The following is a 14486-nucleotide window of genomic DNA, read 5'->3' on the forward strand; positions in this document are numbered from 1 at the left end:
ACAATTATGAGCGAAATTTAATTTTTCTTACGTTCTGGTGGTATTAAACTGCAGTATCTGTATGGATCACCGCTGTACATGGGCAAGCAGCTGCAAGAAGGCAAATGGTTAACAACTTGACAGTTTGCATTTTGTCCACAAGTTCCTGGGCAAGGATCGATGCATTTATTCCTTATACAAGCCTTATTCGAGGGACAGTCGGAGTTAACACTGCATTCAGGTCTACAGCCTTCGTAAGGGTTACCAATAAATTCTGGTAAACAAATGCAGGCACCTGCGCCATTTTGTTCTCTACATTCAGCGTTTGCACCACAAGGTGACGGAAGACATGGAGTTGGTCGTTCTACTGGTTGAATTACTGCAAATTAATGAGTTTATTAAACGAACATTCAATCGCTTTAGAAGAAATTACCTTGCTCGGAGCATAAAGCAAATGGATTTCCAATGAATCCTGGTAAGCAAACACAGTTTGGAGTATGGCTGACTACCCTGCATTCAGCATTCTGACCACATACACCTGGGCAAGGGTCTTTACATTTCTGTTTTATGCATGCCAAATGATTTGGACATTCGCTATTACTGACACACTCTGGTTTGCAATTTGGTGGTTGTCCAATAAACTCTGGTAGACAGGAACATGAAGGCGATCCATTTACTTCTCTACATTGAGCATTTGGCCCACATGGTGATGGGTTGCATGGGTTTTTAATTTCTATTGGTTCCTCGCCTAAAAAATAAATAATTAAGTATCACGTGAGTACACCTAGATTTGAACTTACGTATTGGAATGCATCTAACAAACGGATCACCACTGTGCCTTGGAGCGCAGCTACAAATTGGATTATGATTAACCACTTGACAGAGAGCGTTAATTCCACAAGTGCCCGGGCATGGATCGATACACTTTTGATTCACGCATGCTTGGTTCAAAGGACATTCTGAGCTAGTTACACATTCTGGTCTGCAAGATGGCGGGCTACCGATAAAGCCTGGTACGCATGAGCATACTGCTTGACCATTAATTTCTCTACATTGACTGTTGGGTCCACATGGTGACGGATTGCATGGATTTTGTGCAACGGGCACTAAAAAGTAAGTGATAACCCAAATTTAAAAAAAATCCTCGAAATACGCAAAAAAAACAATCATTACTCCTCATAAGTATGTGAAGAAATTGCTACTTACCAACTGCTTTATTACAGGTAACAAAAGCATTTCCAGTAAATCCTTCCAAGCAACTACATATCGGTATGTGGTTGACTACTGCACATTGCGCATTAATACCACAAGTACCAGGGCATGGATCTTGACATTTATTTCTTATACAAGCTTGATTCCACGGACAATCGTTGTTTAAGACACACTCAGGTCTACAACCTCTATAAGGATCTCCTAGGTATTCTGGCAAACAAGTGCACACTCCATCGTTACATTGCGCATTTGGTCCACATGGTGATGGATTGCATGGGTCCGTTTCTACTGGTTCTGGTGGTGGTGGTGGTTTCGGTTGGCAACTGGTAAATGGGTCACCAGTAAAACCTTCTGGACATGTACAAATTGGTGTATGGTTGATCACAGAGCATTGTGCACCGAAGCCACAAGAACCTGGACAAGGGTCTACGCATTTTTGTCTGATACAAGCTAAATTACTTGAACAATCTTGATTAATTGTACATTCTGGTCTACAGTTTGGTGGAGCACCGATAAATGTTGCGAGACATCTACAGCTAGCAGTGCCACCAACATTGCTGCATTCAGAATTCAGTCCACATGGTGAAGGAACGCATGGATCTCTTTCAATTATAGTTGGTTGCACCGGAGGAGCTACAAAAATAAATATTTAGTTATAACCTATCAACCTTCACAGCAAATAAGCTTACGTGGTGGAATAGGGTAGCACCTGGTAAACGGATCACCAGTATGTCCAGGATTGCAGCTACAAATAGGGCTGTGGTTTATCACAGAACACTTGGTATTCAGTCCACAAGTGCCAGGGCAAGGATCAGCACATTTTTGGTTAATACATGCTCTATTAAGAGGACACTCAGAGCTTACGACACACTCTGGCCTACAACTAGGTGGGCTGCCTACATATTCTGGTAAGCAAGAGCAAACGGCTTGACCGTTTACTTCACGACATTGTGAGTTAGGTCCGCAAGGTGATGGTTGGCAAGGGTTTTGTTCCGGTTTTTCTTCTATAACAGCTAATTAAAGTAAAAATGGAATTACTGATACTAGTTAGTGACTGCTGATTAAGACCATAAACTGATTTTGCCTTTTTAAAGCTAGACCAGGATATGAATCTGTAGTCAACCGATAAAGCAAATAAAGGTCAGACTGTTAAGGCGTTTGCAAAACTTACTTTTTTTTTAAGTATCTGTAGTCAAATGCTTTGTGTCCGCAATTTGAGTACTAACAACATTTACTGAATTCATAAACAAAAATGCTAATGAGTAAAATCCAGATTGGATTCCTGAACTATTCAAAAACTATCAATACTAAATATCCAAGAATATTTAAAAAAATATATTTCCTCTTAGTTTAGAAAACTCAAACATTAGTATAATGTTGATAATAGTATAAATCAGTAATATTGAAAAAAGAAAACTTGTACTCTCTGCAATACCGTAACAGTCTCATAGTACAAAAAAATTCTTACGTTCTTGCATAAGGTTACAGTATCTAAACGGATCTCCAGTATATCCAGGGATGCAAATACAAGATGGTAAATGATTCACCACGGTACAATCCGCATTTTGTCCACAAGTTCCTGGACAGGGATCTTTGCATTTATTATTGATACAAGCCTTATTCGATGGACAGTCCGAGTTTAGGACACACTCAGGCCTACAGCCTTCATAAGGATTTCCTATGTAGTCAGGGAGACAGGTACATGAACCTGCGCGGTTTTGTTCCCTACAGATGGCGTTAGCTCCACAAGGCGACGGGAGGCAAGGGTTGGTTATTTCAGGGGGCGGAGCTAAAATCATTATTCAGTAAGTTTCATACTCAGTACGCGGTAGTGACCAGCAAAAGCTAACGCCAAGTGTCCCTAAATAGGGTTGCGAAATTATTAAAGACACTCGGCATATTGGGGGTTATCCGCAAGACCAAACGCTTTTCGGGGGGTTATATTATCAACAAACACCTTAAATATGGGATTAGTTTTTCAAGCGATTTGTTTGTTATTAGTCTGTATGGGTAAAGGCACCGTACGAATCAAAATAAAACAAAGGCATAATAGTGCGCAAGTCTTACAGGGCGGTAGTTGGCAAGAGACGAAGGGGTTGCCAGTATAGCCGGATAAACAGTAACATTCGGCTCTATGGCTGACCACTCTACAGTTGGCATTTTGACCGCACACGCCCGGACAGGGGTCTACGCATTTTTGGTTTATACACGCCAAATTGTAGTTGCATTCGTTATTACTGACGCATTCGGGTCTACAGTTGGGCGGAGCCCCGATGTAGTTTGGTAGGCAGGAGCATGATGCTTGGTCGTTTGCCGGTTTGCATTCCGAGTAAGGACCGCATGGAGATGGTTGGCATGGGTTTGTTGGTGCAACCACTGGTGACTCTTCTAAAAGATTTATAAAATTAATTAATTGTATTAGTAGCATAGTTGTATAGCATAGTTGTATAGTTGTATAGCATATTGTATTAGTAGCATAGTTGAGAAAATAGCAGATGATGCAAAAGACTTATTTTGGCTAATTTGTCAATTAATTTGCAGCTGTTTGAGTAAGACATAATCTCTGCGAGAACCAACCAGCAGAATCCATGAAAGGTTTTTTCCTGGCAGTTGAAGCCTGGACTGACTGGAATAAACTTTTCTCACGAATTTTGCAAATGCACGTCAAACCTATTCGAGTAGATTTTTTTTTTAAATCTTCGAGGCAGTTAAAGCCTGGACTACCTGACAAAAAATTTTCTGAATCTATTTATAAAATGTTTGCAGATGACACCACTATATTTTTTTGCATTTATTTATACATTAGCCATTGAAAATCAATGATATAATGGTGCAGCCCTTCCAATATTTAATGAAGTTTAAGGAAAAGTATCAAGAATTTTTCAGGATAAAATCTGCAAATCTCATCATCATAGTAGCAAATCTTAATACAACTAATCTGTATCTACATACCTATTATCATGCATCGGACAAACGGATTTCCAGACATCCTTGCCGGACAGCTACAAATCGGATTATGGTTAACCACTTGGCATACAGCGCTGATTCCACATGACCCTGGACAAGGATCGATGCATTTTTGGTTACTACAAGCTCTATCCAAAGGACAATCTGAACTAAGGGTACATTCGGGTCTACAAGACGGTGGGCTACCGATAAAGCCTGGCACACAAGAACAAACTGCTTGACCATTAATTTCTCTGCATTGGCTGTTGGGTCCGCATGGTGACGGGTTGCATGGGTTTTGTGGTATGATATCTAAAAAAAAATTTAAAAATATTAATAAGTTCAAGTATTTACATCAAAATTGTTAAAGGTTTTTTTAGTCCTGTAATTAGAGCATGGATAGATTGGTTATCTTATGCAATATGAACTGATGGTGGAAGATTTACACGAACACAAAGTTCCCTCTAAAGGAACTAAATCACCTATCCTTCAGTATCATATCAAATGGTGATCAGAACTAGGTAATAAACGCGGTCTGAGGAATGGCTACAAGGTTTAACTTCGCATGTTGTGCCCTTCATAGTGTGCACATAATTATTTTCTAATAATAAAGACGTTATTTATTTATTAAAACTGAAAAAGTGCCAAGTCTTAGAGTGCCTTAGATGCTCCACAAGCACTATGTATGAACTGCTTGATTGCAGAAGATAAGATTACATTAGACTTGAATGAAGAGAATGTCCATCATCGAAAACTGTTGGACAACTGAATGAATCACCTTATAGTGACCATGAAGTGTGATGAGGAATCAAAATACTAGAGAATTTTCAAAATACCAATTGCTCCAGTAGAAAAATAACTTTAAAAACATTATTATTTACCTGGTATCTTTGAGCAGAACGTAAAAGCATTGCCAGTATATCCAACCAAGCATGAACACATAGGAATATGATTCACCACAGCACACTCAGCGTTTTGTCCGCATGTTCCTGGACATGGATCAACACATTTCATCCGTATACAAGCCTTATCTCTTGAACAATCGTTATTCAATATACACTCTGGCCTACATTCTCTATAAGGATCCCCTTGGTATTCTGGTAGGCAAGTGCAGACTCCGTTGTTACATTGGGCGTTTGCTCCACAAGGAGAGGGATTACATGGGTCAGTTTCAACAGGTTCTGGAGGTGGCGGTGGTTTTGGTGAGCAATAGGAGAATGGATCTCCTGTGTATCCTTCAATGCAGGTGCAAGTGGGTATATGATTGATAACGTTACATTGAGCGTTGGCGCCACAAGAGCCTGGGCAAGGGTCTCTACATTTTTCTCTGATACAAGCCAGATTTATTGAGCATTCTGAGTTGATGGTACATTCTGGTCGACAACTTGGTGGTGCCCCCTGGTAGTTTGGTAGACAAGAGCATGATGGACTACCGTTAATATCCTTGCATTGACTGTTTGGACCGCAAGGGGATGGCACGCAAGGGTTGCGGTAAGGTTCCGGTTGTTGTATAGCTGGAGGGACTAAAATAAAATTTTAGTTAAGCTATCATCTAAGAAATTATTGAAAAATTACTTACGAGGTATAGGGTAGCATCTTGTAAATGGATCACCTGTATGTCCAGGTGAACAACTACAAATTGGACTATGGTTAATAACCGAACATTGAGCATTTAATCCGCAAGTTCCTGGGCATGGATCCACGCATTTCTGATTGACGCAAGCTTTATTTTGAGCACATTCGGAGCTAACTACGCATTCTGGCCTGCAGCTAGGGGGTGACCCAATGTAATTTGGCAAACATGAACAAACTGCTTGAGCATTCACTTCACGACATTGACTGTTTGGTCCACATGGTGATGGTTGGCATGGGTTTTGTGGCTCCGGTGCTGTTACGACAGCTAGAAAAGGAAATATATAAAAGTGAGCAAATTTGAAAAAGTATCTACTATGCTCCTACCTTGAATCACACTGCAGAACCTAAACGGATCCCCAGTGAATCCAGACAAACAATTGCATTGGGGCAAATGGTTCCTAACAAAACATTCTGCATTCTGGCCACACGCTCCTGGACACGGCTCTTTGCATTTCTTATTGATACAAGCCTTATTAGATGGACAGTCAGAGTTAACGCTACATTCAGGTCTACAGCCTTGATAGGGATCACCAATATAGTCATCGATACAGCTACAAGATCCAGCTTTGTTTTGAGCTTTGCATATTGCGTTCGGTCCGCAAGGTGAGGGGGAACAAGGAGATATTTGTTCACTTATTTGAGGTACTAAAATTATGTAAAGATATATTAATAGTAAAAATTTCATTTGCAGAAGTAAACATCTTACCTTGAGGTGGAGAACATGCTGTGAAAGGATTTCCAACATAATTTGAAATACAGACGCAGTTTGGTGTGTGACTGACCACTCTACACTCAGCGTTTTGTCCACAGACTCCTGGGCAAGGATCTTTGCATTTCTGATTTATACATGCCAAGTGATTAGCACATTCGCTGTTACTAACACATTCTGGTCGACAGTTTGGTGGCTGACCAATAAATTCTGGTAGGCAAGAGCATGATGGACTGCCGTTAATATCTCTGCACTGACTGTTTGGTCCACAAGGCGATGGTTGACAAGGGTTCACGATTACTGGTTCTTCAATTGCTAAAATTATATACATAAATAATTACAAAAGTTATGAATCTAAGAATTTTACTTACGTTTCGGAAGGCATCTTACAAACGGATCTCCAATATAGTCTCTTATACAGCTACAAATTGGATTGTGGTTGACCACTTGGCACTGAGCATTCAATCCACAGGTTCCAGGGCAGGGGTCAATACATTTCTGGTTCACGCATGCTCTATTTAAAGGACATTCGGCACTAGTAACACATTGTGGCCTACAAGCAGGTGGGCTTCCAATGAATTCTGGCGCACATGAGCATACTGCTTGTCCATTTATTTCTCTGCACTGACTGTTCGGTCCACATGGTGATGGATTGCATGGGTTCGTAACTACCGAGTGCGGAATCGGTGAACACATAACAAAGGCGTTGCCTGTAAATCCAAATGAGCACATGCAAATTGGAATATGATTTAGGACAGAACACTCGGCGTTTTGACCGCAAGTTCCCGGACAAGGATCGGTGCATTTACTTCTCAAACATGCTTTATCAGTGGGGCAGTCACTGTTAAGTACGCATTCAGGTCTACAACCCCTATAAGGATCTCCTTGATATTCTGGTATGCATGTACAAATACCCTCATTACATTGAGCATTTGCTCCACATGGTGAGGGGTTACAAGGATCAGTTTCAACGGGCTCTGGAGGTGGTGGAGGTTTGGGAGAACATTGTGTAAATGGATCTCCGACGAAGTTATCAAAACAGCTGCAAATCGGGATATGGTTGATTACAGAACATTGGGCATTGACTCCACAGGATCCGGGGCATGGATCTCTGCATTTCTGTGCGATACAAGCCAAATTGCTTGGGCACTCTGAGTTTATGCTACATTCTGGTCTACAATTAGGTGGACTTCCAAGGAATTGTGGTAAACACGAGCATGAAGGACTTCCTCCGATATTTCTGCATTGGGAATTTGGTCCACAGGGAGTTGGTACACATGGATCTTTTACTGGTTCTATTACTGGCACTGGTGGTGGGGCTGAAATAATAAAAATAATCAAAATCAATGCAACAACGCAACAAATAAACAACTCTTACGTGGTATGGGATAGCATCTCGTAAACGGATCCCCCGTAAAACTAACTTTACAACTACAGATTGGGCTGTGATTGACAACTTGGCAATTTGCGTTTAAGCCACAAGTTCCTGGACACGGATCGACACATTTCTGATTCACACACGCCTTGTTCTGCGCACATTCTGCGCTCACCGTACATTCTGGCCTACAGCCTGGTGGTGATCCGATGTAGTTTGGCAAACAGGAGCATGCGGCTTGTTCATTTACTTCACGGCATTGGCTGTTTGGACCACATGGTGATGGTTGACAAGGGTTTTGTGGGACGTCTTTGACAGCTAAAATGGAATGCAGAGGATAAATATCCTGAGGGCAATGGAATATGACCTGAATTAAAGTTCCAAATGCAATTGGGAATATGGAGAGTTTTGACAAGTTAGACGTGAATTTAAAAAAGGCTGGACACTACTTCCATTTAGCAGCATTCTTTTAAAATTTTGTTAAAATGTCATTAAGAGAAGATAAAAATCACAAATCGTATTCAATCTCCTGCTGCGCATGCTTACAACGAAAGATCCACGCAGCTCTTTGCTAATAACTTCAACTCAATATGCCTCTTAGTTGCAGTTAGAACTTACACTAAAGTAATTAATACATTTTTATGACTATAATATAGACTTACGTTCCGAAACAATAACATTGCAGAATCTAAACGGATCTCCAGTATATCCGGTATTACAGCTACAACTAGGCAGATGGTTGATCACTTGACAGTAGGCATTCTGAGCACAGGTGCCAGGACAAGGATCTCTACACTTATTGTTAATGCAAGCCTTATTAGAAGGACAATCAGTATTTAATGAACACTCCGGTCTACAGCCTTCATAAGGATTTCCGATAAATTCTTGTAAGCACGTACAGGCTCCTGCTTTGTTCTGAGTTCTACACTCGGCATTTGCCCCACAAGGGGATGGCTGGCATGGGTTCACGTTTTCTATTGGTGTCGGCAACGGAATAACATTGCAAGAAGTGAAGGGATTTCCAGTATATCCTGGCACGCAGATGCAGTTTGGTGTGTGGCTGATTACCCTACATTCAGCGTTTTGACCGCAAGTTCCTGGGCAAGGGTCTTTACATTTCTGGTTGATACAGGCCAAATGATTGGCGCATTCGCTGTTACTTATACATTCTGGTCTACAGTTTGGTGGTTGACCAATGAACTCTGGTAGACATGAACATGACGGGCTACCGTTAATGTCCTTGCATTGACTATTTGGTCCGCAAGGTGATGGTTGGCATGGATTTGTTGGAACGACTGGTACCTCAGGAGCTAAAATCGTATTGTCATAAATGATTTTAGCATGAAACATTAAATGAACACTTACGGATTGGTTGACATCTGATAAACGGATCACCAGATTGCCCAGTCGGACAACTGCAAATTGGATTGTGATTAATCGCTTGACATTTAGCATTAATTCCACAAGTTCCCGGGCAAGGATCAATACATTTCTGGTTCTGGCAAGCCTGGTTTAAGGCACATTCTTGACTAGATACGCATTCTGGTCTGCACGTTGGTGGACTTCCCACATAAGTTGGTAAACAAGAGCAAACTGCTTGACCGTTCAATTCTCTACATTGACTGTTTGGTCCGCAAGGTGAAGGCGAACATGGATTGATTAAAATTGGAACTAAAATAGTCAATGAATGACGCATAAAGTTTGTAGTTAATCATCTTCATTCTTACCCTTGATCTGCGAGCATAAAATGAAAGCGTTTCCAGTAAATCCTGGTAAACAGCTGCACATTGGTACATGGTCATAGACGTTACATAAAGCATTCTGTCCACAAGCTCCCGGACAAGGGTCAACACATTTATTTCTGATGCAAGCTTTGTCTCTTGGACAGTCATTATTGATGATGCATTCTGGCCTACAGCCTTGGTAGGGATCACCTTGATATTCTGGCAGGCAAGTGCAGATACCATCGTTACATTGGGCGTTTGGTCCGCAAGGCGATGGATTGCATGGATCTTCTTCAATTACTACAGGCTCTAAAATGATCAAAGTAAATATAATATTCAACAACCGAAAGAAACAAACCAGCATTAGCGGAAAATTGTGTATTTAATTGTTGACATATGAATCTTTTACCTGGCGGCTTAGGCGAACAACTGTTAAACGGATCCCCAGTATATCCGTCAAAGCAGCTACAAATAGGTACATGACTGATAATAGAACACTGAGCGTTGAGGCCACAAGATCCTGGACAAGGGTCACCACATTTTTGTCTTATACATGCCAAGTTACTGGGACATTCAGAGTTAATAACACATTCTGGTCTACAATTGGGTGGACTGCCCATAAATCCGGGTCTACAGCTGCAGGAAGGCGTACCACCAATGTCTCTGCATTCACTGTTTGGCCCACAAGGTGATGGTATGCACGGATTGATAGATATTGGTTGTGTCGGTGGCGGTGGTGGAGCTACAAGATAACATTTTAGTCACATTAAGTAACAGTTTTAATTAAATGCATTCTTACGGGGAGTTGGATAGCACCTAGTAAACGGATTGCCTGTATTTCCAGGTTTACAGCTGCAAATCGGACTGTGATTAATCACTTGGCAGTTGGCATTTATTCCGCAAGTTCCTGGACATGGATCGGCGCACTTCTGATTTATACAGGCTCTATTCTGAGCACATTCTGAGCTAACGGTACATTCAGGTCTACAACCTGGAGGCGAACCAACGTAGTTTGGTAGACAGGAACACACTGCTTGGTCGTTTACTTCACGACATTGGGAGTTTGGTCCACATGGGGACGGCTGACAAGGGTTGGACGGTTCAACTTCAATTGCTGAAATTTTAAGGTTATAGGTAGATGCAAAAGAAACTTTATTAAAAGAAGATAGTATATGAAACTTCTGAGTACTTGACCCAGTTTCTTGCAATAAAAAAAGTTAAACTTACCTTGCTGAATTGGAATTACATTGCAGAACCTAAACGGATCTCCAGTGAATCCAGGCTGGCAAGTGCAAGACGGAACATGATTGACCACTTGGCAATAAGCATTCTGTCCACAGGTGCCCGGGCAAGGATCTATACATTTATTATTCGCACAAGCCTTATTCGCTGGACAATCTGAGTTAATTGTACATTCTGGTCGACAGCCTTCATAAGGATTTCTAAAATATTCTGGCAAACATACACACGCTCCAGCACCGTTACGTTCATTGCACCTAGCGTTAGCACCGCATGGTGATGGATTGCATGGATTAATGATTTCAGTTGGTGCCGGGGGTGGCAAATGACATGCGCTAAACGGATTTCCAGAATATCCAGAGAGGCAGACGCAGTTGGGTGTATGGCTAGACACTCTACATTCCGCGTTTTGTCCGCAAATGCCTGGACATGGATCTTTGCACTTTTGGTTGATGCATGCTAAGTGATTGGGGCATTCGTTGTTGCTGACGCACTCCGGGCGGCAGTTTGGCGGTTGGCCGATGAACTCTGGAAGGCAAGAGCACGAAGGACTGTCTCCGATTGGTTTGCATTGAGCGTTAGGACCGCATGGAGATGGTTGACATGGGTTTGTTGGAACTACCACGGGTTCTTCTCCTAAAATTTGCAATATTTGTTAGTTTATCAACTCATCTTTTAGAAAAATTGGTTAGTGTACATCTGAATTAAAGGGAATCCAGAATCTTTTTAGTTCATAATTATTGCAGATTTGTCTACTTACGTATTGGCAAACACCTAACAAACGGATCTCCCGATAACCTTGCCGGACAGCTACAAATAGGGTTATGGTTAACCACTTGGCATATCGCACCGATTCCACAAGTGCCAGGACAGGGATCCATACATTTCTGATTCAAACAAGCCTGGTTTAAAGGACATTCAGAACTAGATACACATTCTGGTCTACAAGTGGGTGGACTACCGATAAAACCTGGTACACACGAGCATACTGCTTGACCATTAATTTCTCTGCACTGGCTGTTTGGACCGCATGGTGATGGATTACATGGGTTTTGTGGTGGTGGTCCTAAAATAAAAAATATGACATCGACTTAATAATCGAATTAAATCAAACGAACTTACTCTCAATACGATTGCACAACACAAAAGCGTTTCCAGTATATCCCACCAAACAGCTGCACATCGGTATATGATTGATGACATTACATTCTGCGTTCTGACCACAAGTTCCTGGACAAGGATCTTGACACTTTTGCCTTATACAAGCCAAATTACGTGGACAATCATTATTCAATACACACTCCGGCCTACAGCCGCTGTACGGATCTCCTTGGAACTCAGGTAAACAAGTGCAAATGCCATCATTACAGCGGGCATTTGGACCACATGGTGACGGATTACATGGATCTTGCACAACTGGTTCAATTTCTGGTGGTTTAAGGTTGCAATAGCTGAACGGATCTCCTGTGTAACCTTCTGGACAAGTACATATGGGTGTGTGATTAATAACAGAGCATTGGGCTCCGCTTCCACAAGCGCCCAAGCATGGATCACTACATTTCTGCCTCATACATGCCAGATTACTTGGACATTCTGGATTTACTGTGCACTCCGGTCTACAACTTGGAGGGCTGCCGATATAATCTGGCAAGCAGGTACAAGAAGGCACGCCATTGAGGTCTCTGCATTGACTAAATGGTCCACATGGTGATGGTAAACATGGGTCGGTAATAACTGGGTCAACTATAATCTCTGGTAATGGTATAGGGTAACATCTAGTAAACGGATCACCAGTGTGTCCAATGTTACAACTACAAATCGGACTATGGTTGATCACTTGGCATTTGGCATTAAGGCCACACGTTCCCGGACAAGGATCAGCGCATTTTTGGTTGATGCAAGCTTTGTTCTGAGCACATTCTGAGCTTACTGTGCATTCTGGTCGACAGCCTGGTGGACTGCCGATGTAGTTTGGTAGGCAAGAACATACCGCTTGTCCGTTGGTTTCTCTGCATTGGCTATTGGGGCCGCAAGGACTTGGATTACAAGGGTTTTGGGGTATCACTTCACTCTTCACAGCTAAAATTGAGAAGAAATGTTTTTGCTTTAATAAGTCTAAATTGATTGATGACAAATTAAGTCAAGGCTCATTTTAAAGATAAAAATAAGACAATCAAAGCATTTTGGTCTGATTGAGCAATTAGAGATGTGTACTGTGTGGAAATTTATTTATGAATCAAACTGTTCTAAGCAAAATTTTCAGAGAAACTAGTAGTTTTGTATTATGGGTTCTGAGAACTTAAATCTTCTTCAAAAAGTTTGATTGTTTCTAAAATTTATTGCATAATTTCTGGTTAGGATCTACACCAGTACATTATAACCTAGGAATATTTGGAATTTTATGATAAATCCCTCTAAAAACCCGCTTGGACAAGGTACCGACTTACTTCCTTGCCGAAAATTTAGAAAAGTGTTTGGATAACAGTGTGCAGGGAAGATATTCAATTATCTGAGGATATCCGAATTTAATTGCAATCTGATAAAAAAAGAATTCTTACGTTCGGGAATAATGTTGCAAAACCGGAACGGATCTCCAGTAAAACCAACTCTACAGGTACACATGGGCAAATGATTGACTACTTGGCAATCAGCGTTTTGACCACATGTTCCAGGACATGGATCTTGACACTTATTTCTAATGCAAGCCTTGTTGTATGGACAGTCCGAGTTAAGAGTACACTCTGGCCTGCAGCCTTCATAAGGATTTCCAATATAATCTTTAAGGCACGTACAAGCACCAGCGCCATTTTGTTCCTTGCATTCAGCGTTTGCTCCACAAGGAGATGGAGAACATGGACGTAGTGTTTCTTGGATTATTTCTAAAAAAGTATTGTTTGCATTTGGTGTTTTATAAAAGAATTGTTTATGTCTTACGTGGCTGTTGTGCGCATTGCCTAAATGGATCCCCAATAAATCCAGGCAGGCAAACACAGTTAGGTGTATGGCTAACCACTCTACATTCAGCATTAAGTCCACAAGTGCCAGGACAGGGATCCTTGCATTTATTGTTGATACAAGCTAAGTTAAATGCACATTCTGTATTGGATACGCATTCGGGTCTACAGTTTGGTGGCGAACCGATAAATTCTGGTAAGCAAGAGCAGGACGGTGATTCTCCTGTTACTCTACATTCTGCATTTGGTCCACATGGAGATGGTTGACATGGATTGGACGGTTGGACAATCACTGGCTCATCTAAAAAAAATATTTTTATATTTGTGGTATGGAAAGCTATTGAGTGATCCTTACCAGGAATTGGAGTACACCGCACAAACGGATTTCCACTCATCCTATCTGGACAACTACAAATTGGACTGTGGTTAACCACTTGGCATCTTGCGCCCAATCCACAAGAACCTGGACAAGGGTCGATACATTTTTGATTTTGACATGCTTGATTCAAAGCGCATTCTTGACTAGTCACACATTCTGGTCTACAGTTCGGTGGGCTACCAATGAATCCTGGCACACACGAGCATACAGCCTGGTTGTTGATTTCTCTACATTGGCTGTTTGGACCACAGGGTGATGGATTGCATGGGTTTTTAGGTACTTCAACTAATAAAAAAAAAACGAAATAATTTTCTACATATTGTAATGCATGGCA

The 14486-nt window shown here is 41.4% G+C and overlaps 1 protein-coding gene across 3 annotated transcripts in view; it reads right to left on the reverse strand.

The window, feature by feature from the left end:
- Positions 1-14486, reverse strand: part of LOC126742219 (uncharacterized) — a 256857-nt gene that overhangs the window by 27284 nt on the left and 215087 nt on the right. For all 3 annotated transcript variants that reach the window (XM_050448830.1, XM_050448829.1, XM_050448827.1), the window contains 25 exons: positions 14129-14437; positions 13754-14074; positions 13378-13698; positions 11942-12898; positions 11580-11885; positions 10808-11455; positions 10380-10694; positions 9990-10322; positions 9584-9889; positions 9222-9527; positions 8519-9166; positions 7860-8174; positions 6853-7800; positions 6479-6796; positions 6097-6417; positions 5717-6037; positions 5019-5660; positions 4144-4449; positions 3259-3579; positions 2660-2980; positions 1881-2204; positions 1186-1824; positions 780-1085; positions 413-727; positions 32-358 (listed from right to left, as the gene is read on the reverse strand). In XM_050448830.1, coding sequence (XP_050304787.1) covers positions 32-358; positions 413-727; positions 780-1085; positions 1186-1824; positions 1881-2204; positions 2660-2980; positions 3259-3579; positions 4144-4449; positions 5019-5660; positions 5717-6037; positions 6097-6417; positions 6479-6796; positions 6853-7800; positions 7860-8174; positions 8519-9166; positions 9222-9527; positions 9584-9889; positions 9990-10322; positions 10380-10694; positions 10808-11455; positions 11580-11885; positions 11942-12898; positions 13378-13698; positions 13754-14074; positions 14129-14437 — 10494 coding nt within the window. The remainder of the gene's footprint in view (positions 1-31; positions 359-412; positions 728-779; positions 1086-1185; positions 1825-1880; positions 2205-2659; positions 2981-3258; positions 3580-4143; positions 4450-5018; positions 5661-5716; positions 6038-6096; positions 6418-6478; positions 6797-6852; positions 7801-7859; positions 8175-8518; positions 9167-9221; positions 9528-9583; positions 9890-9989; positions 10323-10379; positions 10695-10807; positions 11456-11579; positions 11886-11941; positions 12899-13377; positions 13699-13753; positions 14075-14128; positions 14438-14486) is intronic.

This window comes from Anthonomus grandis, chromosome 11 (assembly GCF_022605725.1).
Source record: "Anthonomus grandis grandis chromosome 11, icAntGran1.3, whole genome shotgun sequence".
NCBI classification, from domain to species: Eukaryota; Metazoa; Arthropoda; class Insecta; order Coleoptera; family Curculionidae; genus Anthonomus; species Anthonomus grandis.